The sequence below is a fragment of the Thamnophis elegans genome, chromosome 2 (genome assembly GCF_009769535.1).
Source record: "Thamnophis elegans isolate rThaEle1 chromosome 2, rThaEle1.pri, whole genome shotgun sequence".
NCBI lineage: Eukaryota > Metazoa > Chordata > Lepidosauria > Squamata > Colubridae > Thamnophis > Thamnophis elegans.
Window position 1 is genome coordinate 19,761,563 of NC_045542.1, and position 15,243 is coordinate 19,776,805.

Here is a 15,243-nt window from a genome sequence, read left to right on the forward strand (position 1 = left end):
TCAAGTTGCAAGCTTTACTATTCAGCCAGTCCCTAAGCTGACAAAACAAGCAAAGCATACAAGTATAATGCTGGAGATTCTCATTTCAATGAAACTGAACAAAAACTGAAACAGTACTTTATTAACAATTTTATGGCCATTATCTTCCAAATAAAGTTACCATAGCTATTGGTCGCCAGCTGACCATCTCCTTTGCTTTCTTTCTGATTTGAAAAAAAAACTTTCAAACATAGAAACAGAAATAAAGAGAATTATCCTACATATGGCACATCATATTTTATTCCTTTGCAAGAATTCATTCAAAATGCCAACTCAATGTTTTGGAAAGCTGTTCCATTTTAAAATAAGTATACAGTATAGGACAGTGCTTGTTTTGGTGGAAAATTGCATCATCTACTTTTTCTATTGTTCCTGCGCTGAAAATTACAGAACTGTAAGAAAAAGGAACAGCGGCAAGAAACTAGAAAGTCAGGATTCTAAGAAGCATCTGCTACTCATTTTAAAACCTTTATGACTAATGTTTCTACTGTGTTTTTTAAAAACATGAATATACTGACAGACTACAATCTCAAAAAAAAATCATAAAATGCTACAGAGATACAAAACATTTTTATTTTAAAAAGCTTGGGGATCAAGAGAAGCGATCTAGAGATGCCACGTTGCCAATTTGCACCCTTTTATGACAGTCAGTGGGTAAAAAAGTACAGGTGGATGCACAAATAAAGCCACAAGTAGTCCTTGTTTAGCAACCTCCTTGTTTGCAAATACAGTGGTAATAAAAATAAAAAATAATAATTTTCTCACCAATATTTGCATTAATACCCAAATTTTGATGCCTGACAACACATGCTGGAGAGTAACATTGGCATTGCAACCATGTTGCTTAATAGCCACTTCCCCAAAACCAATTGGAGTTGCTTAAATGAGTAGTACCTGTACTTTAAGCTTATTCTATGGCTAATATACTTCCCCAAACTCCTTCGTATATTTTGAATTCGTTCTTGCAACTAGCATTAACAATTCCACCACCATGCATACATTTGGGAAACCTGCAGAGCTTCAACTGTTCTCCCCACTAGCTATGGTGCAAGGCGAGGGATGCTCCATCCCTTCCTTCAGTAGACTAGCGATTCATAGCCAGTCAAGGTTAAAATTAATGATGCTCTTTGGAGCGGGAGCCCCCAACCTGTGGGCCGTGAGGGGTTTGCAACTGAGCCACAGAAAAGGTCCTTCAACTGTGCACGCATATCCTTAATTGCACACTCTATTTAAGTGATCAGCAGGTGCACGCCCACATTGCTCGCGCAAACCGCTGCTTGCCAACTGCTTGATGCAGAACCATCTTCTTTCCTCCCTCCCACTGGTCCACAAAGCCGGAAACATTGGGGAACTCTGTTTTAGAGCAGCTCAATCTAAGATCATTCTAAGTTATTATAACTAAGCGGAATAGTTAATCTTGCTTGGAAATTTTCTACCTATGTGGTAACACTGCGTGCTTGAGAACAAAACAGCAGGTTGTTTATTACTATAAGCAGCAACAAGTTGAAGACCACTTTTTCTCCTATAATCTGATTGGGAAGAGAGTTGGGGTTAGGGTTAGAGAGTTTGTAGTCAGAAGAGCAAAAAAGATGCATCACATTTGTGAGGTGCATAAACAGTTGACACCTCTCATCTTCTCTAATTCCTGAGGCCCAAGGCATTACCCAAGTACAGATAGACCTAGATTTATAACAGTTCACTTAGTGACCATTTGAACTTACAACAGCACTGAAAAAAGTGACTTGTGACCGTTTTACACATTTATCATTGTTGCGGCATCTCCATGGTTATGTGATCAAAATTCAGATGCCTGGCAAATGGTTCATATTTATGATGGTTGCAGTGTCTTGGGGCCATGTGATTAATTTTTGTGACCTTCTGACAAGTAAAATCAATGGGAAAGCGAGATTCACCGTGTTTCTAATTTAAAAACTTCAGGGATTCACTTAACAAATGTGCTGACCAAAGTTGTAAAATGAGTCAAAACTCACTTAACAAATTTTTGCACCATAAATTTTGGGCTTAATTGCGGTTGTAAGTTGAGAACTACCTGTATTCCAGACAGGCAAGAGAGGGTTGGAGTAGAAAGGAAAGGAAAAAAAAAAGAGTGAACCTCAAGAAAGCTGAAGGAGCAATTTATACAAAATTCCCAGACGAAATTCCCAGCATTTAATATACCTTTCCCATCATTCTGTATAAAGCTGCCATGATATGCAGGGATGCTGCTGTCTGCTCAATGCTCCGCACAGCTGGGATCCTGCCTTTTGATAGGAGCTGTTTCCATAAGGCAAGGGCATCGTCCAAACATCTGGATTGCACTAGAAAGAAAGCAAAGGTTTAGGCAAAGACAGATTACAAATTTAATAGGAATATTTTAGCTCAATTCTACCCTTCAGCATAGGCAGAATAGGCTCAGTCCATCATCAAAAGTATATTATTACTGCTCAAAAGCAAAAAAAAAAATTGGACAAAAATACATACATGACTGGAAAAAATGATAAAAAGTGATAAAGCAGCATATTGATTTAAAGCCAGAAATATTCTTGTTGGGGATTTTACCCGAAAAATATAGTAAGGGGCATACATATTTAATTAACCCTATATTAACTGCAGCTAGAATTGTATTTGCACAAAATTGGAAAAGTGAAGAGATCCCCACAGTTGACGATGTGATCAGGAAAATATTAGAATGTGCAGAAATGAATAGCAATTAGAGAAAGAACAAACTGAATACTATATGACCGGGATGGCGAACCTGTGGCACGCGGAGCCATTTGTCAGGGCACGCAAGGCGTTGCCCTGTCAGCTGGCCAACACACATGCGCACGCTAGCCAGCTGAGTTCAGCCTTTTTTAAAGCCATTTTTCGCCCTCCCTAGGCTCCAGAGGTTTTATAGGAGCCTGGAGAGGGCGAAAACAGCCCCCCCCCGCCCCCGGAGGCCCTCTGAAGGCTTCAGGAGCTTCCCTGAAGCCTCTGGAGCGCAAAAAAAAAAACAACGGCCCTAAGGGCAAACAGGAAGTTTGGGAATGGACTTCCGGTTTCCTCGTAGGGTCCTTTTTAGCCCTCCGGAGGCTTCAGGGAAGCCTCCTGAAGGTCCCTGAAGCCTCCGGAATGCCTCTGGGAGGGGGGGGAGAGGTTGTTTTCACCCTCCCCAGGTTCCTATAAAGCCTCTGGAGCCTGGGGAGGGCCAAAAAAGCATGGAAAAATGGTGGGGAAGTGCCTCTCATGCACGCATGCGCACTGGGTGTGGGTCGCGTGTTGCATTATGGGTGTGGCATGTCCAAGCATGACCCCCCCTGAGCTCCCCCCACCATGGCACACGAGCCAAAAAAGGTTCGCCATCACTGCTATATGACATGGGACTAATTTTATCAATGGTTACATAACAAAAACAGAAGTTAAAAACATGGAAACAAAATAAAAAGATGAGTGAAATAAAGAAATACGTTAAGAGAGGAAAGTATTATTATGTTTAATATTTTCATTTTAATATTATAGAATTTATGAATATTAGTTAATGAATATTGCTGTAAATCTTGATTATCATTTTACAAAGATATTTGTACCCGGAAGACACACTGTTTAATTGAAGATGGAATTATCATATTAAAAAAAATATATGTATATTATTACTAAGATTTGTGCCATCTGAACAGAAGAGAAGTTGTTTGGAAATAGACCAAGTCAGGTCTGATATCTGTTACAATTCTATCACCAAATTTTGGTAAAGTTGTCTAAGGAGAGGAAATAGCAATAGCAGTAGACTTATATACCGCTTCATAGGGCTTTCAGCCCTCTCTAAGCGGTTTACAGAGAGTCAGCATATTGCCCCCAACAATCCGGGTCCTCATTTTACCCACCTCGGAAGGATGGAAGGCTGAGTCAACCCTGAGCCGGTGAGATTTGAACCGCTGAACTGCTGATCTAGCAGTAGCCTGCAGTGCTGCATTTAACCACTGCGCCACCTCGGCTCTTTTTCAGGAAAGCATGAAACAATTGCAAAATTATATTTGCTTTTTGCTAATCAAGTAATGTTGGGTGAAGTCCAGTGGTGGGTTCCAGATCCCGTTGCAACTGGCACAGTGCAACGGGGCTGAGTGTCCACCACATGATCGTGTGCAGCGCTCATGCACGCACACACAGCATGCGCATGCGTTCTTAATGCCTGCAACGCTCTAGCTGCTCGGCGGAGCATCGCGCAGGTGGCGTACGCTCCATGCACGTAAGCCCCGAAAACCTCAAATATGGGTGAGTGTGGGCAGGCCCTCCGGAGCACCGTACCGGGACAGTACCAGGGGCTCCCATACGCCACCACTGGTGAACTGCCAGAATACAGATCGTCAGTGATTTACAATGTTTAGTGACCGTTCAAAGTTACAACAGCACTGAAAAAAAGTGACTTATGGCCATTTTTCAGTTATGAAAGCATCCTTTTGATCATGTGATCAAAATTCAGATGCTTGGCAACTGACTCATATTTTTGATTGTTTCTGTGTCCCAAGGTCAGGTGATCCTCTTTTTGCGACCTTCTGACAAGCAAAGTCAATGGGAAAAGCTGGGTTCCTTTTAGAACTGGGATACTAACTTATCAACTATAGTGATTCGCTTGACAATTAAGGTAAGAAAGGTCCTAAAATGGAATAAAATTCACTTAACAAATGTCTCACAGCAGAAATGTTGGACTGCATGTGGTCATAAATCAAGGATTGCCTGTATGTGCATTTCTACAAATAGCCAGACCCAACCCTAACCTTTGTCTTTCTCAGGAGCTAAGAAACCTGAGAAAGAACGGGTAAAATCATTCCCTGAGCAGCACAGAGCTGCTGAAGCCATTTGCCTAATAACCTCAGCTGCGAGACACAGGCAAACAATACATATGCCCACTCTGCACAGCTTGAAATTCAGTTATTTTGGTTTTTTTCCAGCCTGTTGCCTCCCATATGGATAAAAACATTGAGGTAGTAAGAAACTCTCCTTTACTACCCTTGTGTAAGGTAACAGGGTTAACAATTGAAACAATGTACTTCTTAATCATGACATGGAATGTTGCTCCTTGGCAAAGCCTGAATCTGCATTATGAAACACCCTTTCTTTAAAAAAAAAGGTTGTGTTTATTGTTATTGTTGCTACACACTGCATGCTTTTAGATTATGCTCATTTGTTTTTAATACTTTCCAACAAAAAAGCTCCTACAAAGAACAGAAACTGAAATTAAGAAATATTTGTTTTATTGTGTAAAGTGGTAGAAGTTGGTTATGAAGCCTAGACTTAGAGTTCCCCTTTTCTATTTGAGTGTTTCCAGTAGAAAATTTCCAAGCAAGATTAACTATTTTGCTTAGTTATAAAGGTTCAGAATGATATTGGATTGAGATGATCTAAAAAGCATCACTGATTTTAACTCTGTTTGGATATGGAAAAATGTTTTTCTAATATATTTTTTAAGAGTTTTAATTACAGTAGTAAAAATTATACAAACTAGAGAAATAAGAGAATGGAAAAAAGAACTAAAAAAGAAGAAGAAAGAGATAAAGAAAAATAAATAAAGAGAAAAAAACAAAAGAAAAAAGAAATTTATAAAGAACTGACTTCTAATATTCATCACAACAAATATATACAATTTAATAACTCTTCATCCCTTGGGAGCCAAGGTGGTGCAGTGGTTAGAGTGCAAAACTTCAGGCTGCTTCAGTTGACTGCTAGCTGCAGTTCAGCAGTTCAAATGTCACCGGCTCAAGGTTGACTCAGCCTTCCATCCTTCCGAGGTGGGTAAAATGAGGACCCAGATTGTTGGGGGCAATATGCTGACTCTAAACCGCTTAGATAGGGCTGTAAAGCACTGTAAAGTCTAGGTGCTATTGCTATTATAAAGTTAAACAGGTATCTCTTGATTCAATATTTTATCCTTTATCTATAAACAAATCCATAAAGTATCAGCTTTTCATTTCCTGGTACCAGCAAAAAGTCCAAAAAGGGTTGCCAGACTATTACAAAATAATGTCTTATTTTAACTTTGAACAGATAAACCAATAAGGGGATGGTTTCATGTGCTTGCCCGCAGCTTGCCTGGTTCCCAACAGGCCATGGACTGGGTCCCGAGCCGTGAACCAGGGGTTGGCCACCCCTGCTTTATGACATTGTTTTTAAACTAAAATGGAAAATTATATTTGGTAAAGAAGTCCAAGGAGAGGAAAGTTGAATGTTGAAACATTAAAAAGAATGCCTTAGCAATAAAATAATATCCTCTCATTTCTACAAGCATTATCACATCTTCTAAACATGTCTCCTGTCTCTTATCCCTGCAAAATTCCACAAATAAGACCCATGTCTACTGCTTATTCCCAGTGGGGTTCAGGATTACAAGAACTCTACCAGTCTTATTATTTACTACTTTTTTATTTAATCTAATTCATCTTTGAATTTAACAGTTCCCTTCATCCAATAGCAATATAAATCTCCTCACCAGAATCTGCAGATAGATTAAATGCAATGCCAAGATACAGGAACTTGTCATCGTGGGATTTATCCTCATAAGTGAGATCATTGGTTTCAAAGTTCTGAAGAACTTCCACGTCTTTTTGTCCCTGAGTATTTCTGGTTCTCTGCTCTTGCTTGATACTCTGTTTGAGAGAGAAGAACTGACATTAAACCAACCAAGTATTGCAAACAGGATACTTGGTATGTAAGTAAGTCAGACATGTATGTAAGCCATAAGGTGTTCTTGCTTTCTCTGTCTCATTCCTCTATGTCCCAGATGCCACTATTTTGGATAAGAGAACTTCAAAGCTACCAGAGATTTCATTGAGCCCCTCCTGCAAGATGCATTATATTATATGCTAGCGGGGATCTTGTTTTAAATCCAAGTAACCATCTGCAAATGAATTCTTGAGATATATCATTTAAATTCATACAAAATAACAATGTGGCAATTACTCTCCTTTTGATGATGGTAGTTATTGTTATGTTTGGTCACACAGTCAGCCAGATGTTTTTATATACCTATTGAGTCCTTCCAAAGAACCTGCAATAGCAGATGCCATAGGATCCCAGTCTTCTGCTTTCTAGGCCAGCACCTGAACCCACTACACCCAAGTGCTTCTTTTCATCCTTTAACAAACTTTTAGACCACATCATTATTATATATGACTTTGTATTTCGGCAACAAATTTTTACATTGACCAGTCCATTGAAACAGTTCAATGTTTAAAGAAGATGGAAAACACCTCTGGGACAGTGTATACCTCAAGCAAGGAGCATGCACATTATTGTAATCAACATTTCCAAATGTTGGAAGGCTAAGAAATGATGTGAAACACCTTTGCTGGAATCCTTGGAGAACAGTGCTAGTTTGAAAGCTAGTCAATCCACATAGGTTGCCAAGCCTTTAAATGTCTTCAGTTTATTCTCACTGGACTGTTCGCTTTATGATTTTGTATACTGATAATCCTCGACTTAACGACCGTAATTGAGCCCAGAATTAGGGTCATTCATAAATCATGCTTTACGTTAGGCAGGTCATTGCCCAATTTTAATAGTCTTTTTTGCAGAGGGCATTCAGTGAATGCTGCAGTCATTAAACAAACACTGCGGTTGTTAAGCAAATCCTTTTAACCAATGGGCATTTTTTGCCAGAAACTAGAAGGAAAAGCCAGTCTCAGGGTGGGTGGGGGGTGGAGGGTTGCTACAAATTGTGGTCATATGATCGCAGGACACTGCAAATGGTGATGAATGCAGGCTAGTTGTCATGCACACAAACTATAATCACATTATTGTTGGGGTGGTGGTGATCAGAACTAGAAAGATCATACCAGGTCATAAGTAACTGGGAAACTTTGAACGGCTACTAAGTCACTGTAGTTACTTCTAAAAGATTCTCCTTGCTTCCTATTATATATTCTATACCGGATTGGTACATTTTCAGATAACCTTAAATTATAATGTCATTTAATACTAGGAATATAGTGAAATAAATATTTCTGCATACTTTTCTCATTTTTAATTAAAATAAGCTAAGATTATGTTCCTTCCAGTGGCTTTCTTACTTGTTTTAGTCCCCCTGCTCTCTGGAGTATAGAATATACACAAACCAGAATTTAGTTGGCTGAGTTTTGTGCTATTTTGCTTTAAGACACATACCTCATGCATTTTGTCCTCAACTGTGCAGATATAAAGCCAAAGTAAAGCCTGGGCCTTATCATCCTGAAGCTGTTCATCATTCTGTGGAGTCTTTGGCACATATTCTAACAACCTCAGGGCTTCATTTATAGAGTCCAGAGCAGAACTGCAAGAGAGAAGACCTAAACAATCATTTCAGTCATGATTACAGACAATTGCTGAGAATTCTTTTTGTAACTGTGTTCTCATATGCTCAGAAAACATAAATGATATGGTCAGAAGATTGCTTATTCATTTCTAGTTAATTCAGCCAGCATTCTCACCAGTTCTAGATTATTCTATCTAAGTGCATCCAATCCATGTATAAATAACTGATAAGATCCTTCCCTTTTTTTCATAAGAGACACAAGTACTTTAATCAGAAAGCATGGCAACAGCAGCACCTAAAATATACAAAGGTCCAGTACCCTAATTATTAGTATTAGTATTTTTGAAGTAGCAATTGATCCTTACATACATCAGTTTTGTAGCATCAGCCAGCAAGCTTTGTTAGCAAGCAAGGTTGACTCTCTCGCAACTCATCTCCAGCTCTCCACTGTAATGTCTACTCTCAAACCAGTGAAAAGACAAAACCAAGGGAAGGAAATCAGGATACTAGAAACAAGACACTGCAGCTCTGCATTTTCCACTCCAAGTTCTTTTTTTAATACTGAGCATCACTTCAATGGAGCGGTGTCCAAAGTAGGACTTGAGGTAAATCATACAGCTATCATCAAATTTTACTAAATACATACTCACCATTCTGTCTGCTCACTATAATCATGATAGCACAGCACCTGTGCCAATTCTACCAGGATAAAAGCTCTTTCATGGACCCATCGGCTGCCTTCTGAACATATATCTAGGAGGTCACAGATCACATTGAAGCGCTCTTGGCCAGTGTCAACTCGCACAGCTTTGTATGCCTTCAGTTCCTCCAACAGCACTTTCACAAGGATCTCGTCTTCTAAGTGATACTCTTCAAGACCTTCCTTCAGAGTTCTGTAATCAATATAGAAGGCAAACAAGAATAGAAATTAGAAAGACGTAAAACAAAGACATGCAGCTTCTATCAACCATAGTGTCACACCATGCTTTGTACAGTATTTTGAGGGCTTCATTTCATGTAAATGGGCAGAGATACTTGTTTCACTGTAAAAAAAAAATTGTGTTTGGATTTTTTAATGAACTTTTTTTATATAACAGCATTTTTAAGATGCAAGTTATCTTCTTCAAGAGAGTGCTTTAAAATTGATATTTTTCAGTATCAGCTTTTTTTAGGGTCGTTTCCCCCCTCTCCCCAAAAAACCCCTATAGTCACTGAAGATGGCAGCATCTAGCCAATCTTGGTAGATCTTGAAAAAGCCAAGCAGCCTTATTAAACAGCAATCCATCATAGAAAACATCTGGCTGGTTAAGGCACCAAACAACAGTCTTTCCAAATTTATCTTGACAGCTCACATTTGCCTCAACTGGCATGGCCGGTGCTAAAGGACACTGATAACTGGGATCCTTCAAGTACCACAAGTTCCTCAGTCTTATGGCATTTCCATGAATAGAAGCCCTCTTATTCTGGATAGGCCCTGAATAGGAGGATGACCCCTTGTAAACATGCAAAACATCCCAAACATGGAACATCAGTTTCAGGTAGTGAGGGCATATATATTTTGAATGTGTGGGGTTCATACATACAACAAAACAAGGATGTTTTGATGACACTCTGGATCAAAAAAACTATTATTTGTGACAGAAATGCTTTTGGGGATGAGGAAAAAGAGAAGGTGGGGGAGACAAGGATATTGTGATTGAAGTGAGATGGGGCAGCAGTGATAAAATTATGGGTACAGGCCAGTCAGCTGTACGATGCTGGGACATTGAAAGTGGCAGCAAGGGCTAATAAGGGGGAGGGAGAGGAAGGAAGAATAGATGTGTGAAGACTTGGAGCTAGTTAATATACCATGTTGGAATGCCAGCAATTGAGGGGGGACAATGGAGGGAAGATGCTGGGAAAATTAGGAAGCAGCTGAATCAGTGGAATATGTTACACTGGAAGCTGCTGAAAGGAGGAAGGGAAACACATATTAGCCTTGCCCTATTTGACCTGTAAAATCACTCCAAGATCCCTCTTACGTTTTCTTAAGATTTGACTCTGGAACCACCAAAACCTTCCCTGGTTTTATTTCAGGAAAACATAAAGGACTTGAAAAAGGTCTGCTGAACTTTCAAAACAGAGCGATTTATTCTGGGTTTGAAAACAAAACGTATTGTATGTTCTATTTTGCACACATCTCATGGCCAATTTTGAATGGTAAAAAAGTCTCCCTCTCTTTGAGGTAGATGGGTGGCAGAGAAGTGTGAAAAATTAAATTACAAAATAACGTAAAGTAAATGTTTAATTCTTAAAAAGGAAAACCACAGATTCTTCCTGCAGAAGAAAATTTTAAATGGCAAGGAGAAACATCAGCCTCATTATTTCTACTTTACTAGGATGGCAGAAAACAAACAAACAAAAAAACAACAATTCCTAATTTTTTAAAAATAGAAACAATTCCTATGTTGACAGTTTTGAACAAGAGACCCAATTTTCAATTCATTTCTTACTTCAATCTCAAATTATCAGCTCCATTTTTATTGGCGTCCATCTTGACTTTGACCCAGGAGCAAACAGGCTCCCCCATCTGTTCTGTGATCTGGCTGTGATGAGAAGCCAACCAGAGGACTACAGTTTGGAGACCCTCTTCTAGCAGACCCAGCTTCCTGTAGTTTTCTACTTGCAGCTTAAAGCAGTTGTTTAGCTGGAAAGAGAAAGATAAACATTCAGGGTGACAAAGGGAGACTCCTCCAACTGTCCCGAAGTTTAGAAGCTCCTCCCATATCAAACAACTGTGAATTATAAGCTTTTGCTATTCTAGGAATTCAAAGTTCAATGAAACAAATAGAGTGTCAGGCAGAAGTAGTTATCCCATTTTTTACATGTGTTTATTTGGTCAATTTACATAACTGACCATCTCATATGATTCTGAGCAGTGCATAAAAACCCAATAAAACAAAATAACTAAAAATATGACAAAAATTGTTTTACCATACTGAAAAGAATAAAAAATTAAGAAGCCCTTAAGGAATTTCAGGCTCTTTCTGTTGATTAGATTTTAAGCAATCATGTCGGAGAGTTCCTGCCTTGTCCAAAAGATCTTTCGATACTACCGTATTAGTTAAATCACTGAATTCCAGGCAAGTAGAGGAATCCAAAGGTAAGGGTGAAGAGAATGACTAGATTATATGTATAATGTAATGGCAGACCTATGAAATTAGTTTTGTAAAATTGCATGGTGCAGGGAAATGAGATCAAGAAATTATTCAGGAAAGTAATGGACGGTATACAGATAGTCCTTGACTTACAACAGTTCACTTAGTGACCATTCAAAGTTACAACCGCATTGAAAAAAGTGACTTAAGACTATTTTGCACTTATGACCCTATGGTCACGTGATTTACATTTGGATGCTTGACAAGTGGTTCATATTTATGACAGTTCCAGAGTCCTGGGGTCACGTGATCCCCTTTTATGACCTTCTCACAAGCAAAGTCAATGGAGAAGCCAGATTCACTTAACAACCATGCTAACTTAATTGCAGTGATTCGTTTAACAAACGGGGCAAGAAAAATCATAAAATGGGGCAAAGTTTCTCACTTAGCAACAGAAATTTTGGGCTCCATTGTGGGGTGTTCCTTGGAACCCTGATACGTAAGTTGAGGACTAGCTGTGTTGAAGAGGCATATGGCTAACCAAATTGATTATAATTGGCAAATAATCAGAGGACTCCTAGAAGCATTTTTACCAGTAGTCCTCAACGTACGACCATTCATTTAACAATAGTCCAAGTTTACAACAGCCTCAGAAAAAGTGATTTATAGATGGTCTTCAAAATTACAAGTGCTGCACCACCCTCCACAATCACATGATCACAATTTCGTTGTATGGAATCTGATTCATATTTATACTGACTGCAGTTGTGATCCTGTGATTGCAATTTGTAACCTCTTCTGCCAGCTTCCAACAACTGAAATCAATTGAGAAAGCTGGATTTGCTTAGCAACCGGTGATTATTCACTTAGCAACCTCAGTAAGAATGGTTGCAAAACATTTGCTTGTTAGCCACCCAAAGTTATATATTTAAGGTAAAATTAAAAATTCTTTAAATAAATTAATTTGAATTTGTTTGGAATACGGGAGGAGTAGGGGGATTTTTTTTTTTTACATTTTAAAGTAAACATCCATAGGTTCTGCCTAGAAAAGTGTGATTTGCCAAAGGCCTTCGCTAAGTTTCACTTCATTTTACTAATGAAGTGAAACCTGGGCTTCACTTCATTAGTAAAATTGTAGGTTCAAGACCTTTGTCATCTGAAAAGGTATGTCTCAAAAACAACAAATCAACACTTATTTCATAATTCATCTCATGTTATAGCCTTCATTCAGACTACAAGGAAACTTAATTACCTTTTCTGTGGGCAAGTCCGTACATTTAGCCTTTTTGACAAGCCATCCGCAGAATTGCCCCATTGTGGACTTAGATTCTGCATACATCTTATGAGAATAGAATCTATAGGCCAGTCGGGATACACAATATGCTGTAAGAACAAAAACATTTGTAAGCCATCCATATATTATATTATATTATATTATATTATATTATATTATATTATATTATATTATGTATGTATGTATGTATATAGGAAAAGGGGGGCTTCTGTGGGGCAAGGCTAAGGGAGAGAGGGGGATACGAGAGGCCGATCATTAATTTTCAAGCTGTAAGTGTCAATTTATCAAGCCCGTCACATAGTTTCATAGTGGAGCACGGGTATTGAGCTAGTGACTAATAAATCTGCTTTGGCTGGTATTTCCTCAAAAAAACTGTATGTTGTAATAAACCTCATTAAACAAAAAATAATTGTTTCCTGTTCCCTGGGTGAAAATAAGATTTGTATGAAAGCAATATATTGATTTAACCAAGACAAGACGACCAACATTTGTTCTTTCTAAGAAAGTTCATATATCATGCTAAGTGACAGATCTCAAGCAGTTTCTAAATGAATAAATCAAGTAATCTGTACAGGTAGTCCTCAACTAACAACAGTTTGTTTAGTGACCATCCAAAGTTACAACAGCACTGAAAAAAGTGACTTATGACCAATTTTCACTTAGAACCATTCCAGCATCCTCATGATCATGTCATCAAAATTCATATGCTTGACAACTGGTTCATATTTATGACTGTTGCCATGTCCCAAGATCATATGATCACTTTTTGTGACCTTCTGACCAGCAAAGTCAATGGGGAAGCCAGATTTACTTAACAGCGGGTTAATGACATAGCAACTGCAGTGATTCAGAGACAAGGTAGGTCATAAAATGGAGCAAAATTCACTCAACAAATGTCTCATTTAACAGCAGAAATTTTGAGCTCAATTGTGGTCATGTCAAGGACTACCTGTATTCACTCTTGAGAATGGTGATCTATTTTGGCCATCTAAACTGCCATCCAAAAGTGATTACTGTATTTTTCAGAGTATAAGATGCACCAAGGTTTTGAAGAGGCAAATTTTAAAAAAGTAGGTAGGTAGATAGGGGGATAGACAGGGAGAGAAAGAGAGAGAAATACAGTAGGTAGGTAAGTAGAGAGAGAGAGTAGGTAGGTAGGTAGGTAGGTAGGTAGGTAGGTAGATAAAGGGATAGAGAGAGAGAAATAGAGTGTGTGTGTAGGTAGATAGGTAGAGGGATAAAGAGAAATAGAAAGGGATAAAGAGAGAGAAATACAGTAGATAGGTAGGGAGAGAGAGAAAGGTAGGTTGGTAGGTAGAGGGATAGAGAGAGAGAAATAGAGAGAGAAATACAGTAGGTAGGTAGGGAGAGAGTGTGTAGGTAGGTAGGTAGAGGGATAGAAATAGAGAAATACAGTAGATAGGTAGGGAAAGAGACAGAGTAGGTAGGTAGGTAGGTAGGTAGATAGGTAAATAAAGGGATAGAGAGAGAAATACAGTAAGGAGGGAGGGAGGGAGAGTGTGTGTGTAGGTAGGTGGGTAGGTAGAGGGATAGAGAGAGAGAAATAGAGATAAAGATAAATACAGTAGATAGGTAGGTATTTCTGCTGTCACAGCACTTGATCAATGTAATTCTCATCAATCAGTTAAAGAGCTTTCCAAAACGGAAAAAAAAGTTTTTGCACTCTGCAAACCTCCCCAAAACGTCCCATTTTCCACAAAAGTGGGCCCATTTCCCGCCCCCAAAAGGCATGAATAGCCATGGGGGGGCTTGCAGAGTGCTCCTGGAGGGTGGGGTGGGGCAAAAATGAGCAAAAAACAGCCCGGGTTTTGTCAAAAAAATTACATGCATAGCCTTATGGAGGCTTATAGAGTGCTGCTGGGGGCTGGGGGGGAGGACTGCCCTTTTGTGCTCATTTCTGCCGTCCCCAGCCCCCAGGCGTTGTCTGAAAGCCTCCATAAGGGTATGCACAGCCATTTTAGTGAAGGGGCAGGGCTTCGGGAGGCAAAAAACGCTGTATTTGGTGTATGACACACCCAGATTTTCAGCCTCATTTTTGAGAAAAAACGCTGTATCTTATACTCCAAAAAATATGGTATGTAAATCAGAGGAAACCTCTCATGGCACATGGCAGGAACTGTAATGAAGCATCTAAAAACTACAGCACACCCATACATACAGCCCAAAGAGTGGATCCAGTATGTAAACAACACCTTCTTAGTAATAAAAATGTTAACAACTAGAGAAGACACAAGAAACAATCAATATCATCATCAAAGGAATAAAATTTACAAGGGAAGAAGAAAACAACACTACCCTTTCTAATATCCTCATCAGCAGAGGAAATGAAAGCTAACATGCAGTACAATGCAGTGAGCCATGTGCAATCAGATACATTGGGGAAACAAAACAAGCACTTCATAAACACATGGCACAACATAGGAGAACAAACCCATTAGAACAAGATTCAGCAGTCCATCTGCATTTAAAAACAAAGGCTACTCTTGAAGACA

The 15,243-nt window shown here is 39.0% G+C and overlaps 1 protein-coding gene across 1 annotated transcript in view; it reads right to left on the reverse strand.

Annotated features, from left to right (window-relative positions):
- Positions 1-15,243, reverse strand: part of ESPL1 (extra spindle pole bodies like 1, separase) — a 51,088-nt gene that overhangs the window by 27,330 nt on the left and 8,515 nt on the right. Inside the window, exons 6-11 of the mRNA XM_032238986.1 lie at positions 12,689-12,819; positions 10,792-10,985; positions 8,950-9,192; positions 8,173-8,317; positions 6,500-6,656; positions 2,218-2,357 (exon numbers count right to left, since the gene is read on the reverse strand). Of these exons, the coding sequence (XP_032094877.1) occupies positions 2,218-2,357; positions 6,500-6,656; positions 8,173-8,317; positions 8,950-9,192; positions 10,792-10,985; positions 12,689-12,819 (1,010 nt within the window). The remainder of the gene's footprint in view (positions 1-2,217; positions 2,358-6,499; positions 6,657-8,172; positions 8,318-8,949; positions 9,193-10,791; positions 10,986-12,688; positions 12,820-15,243) is intronic.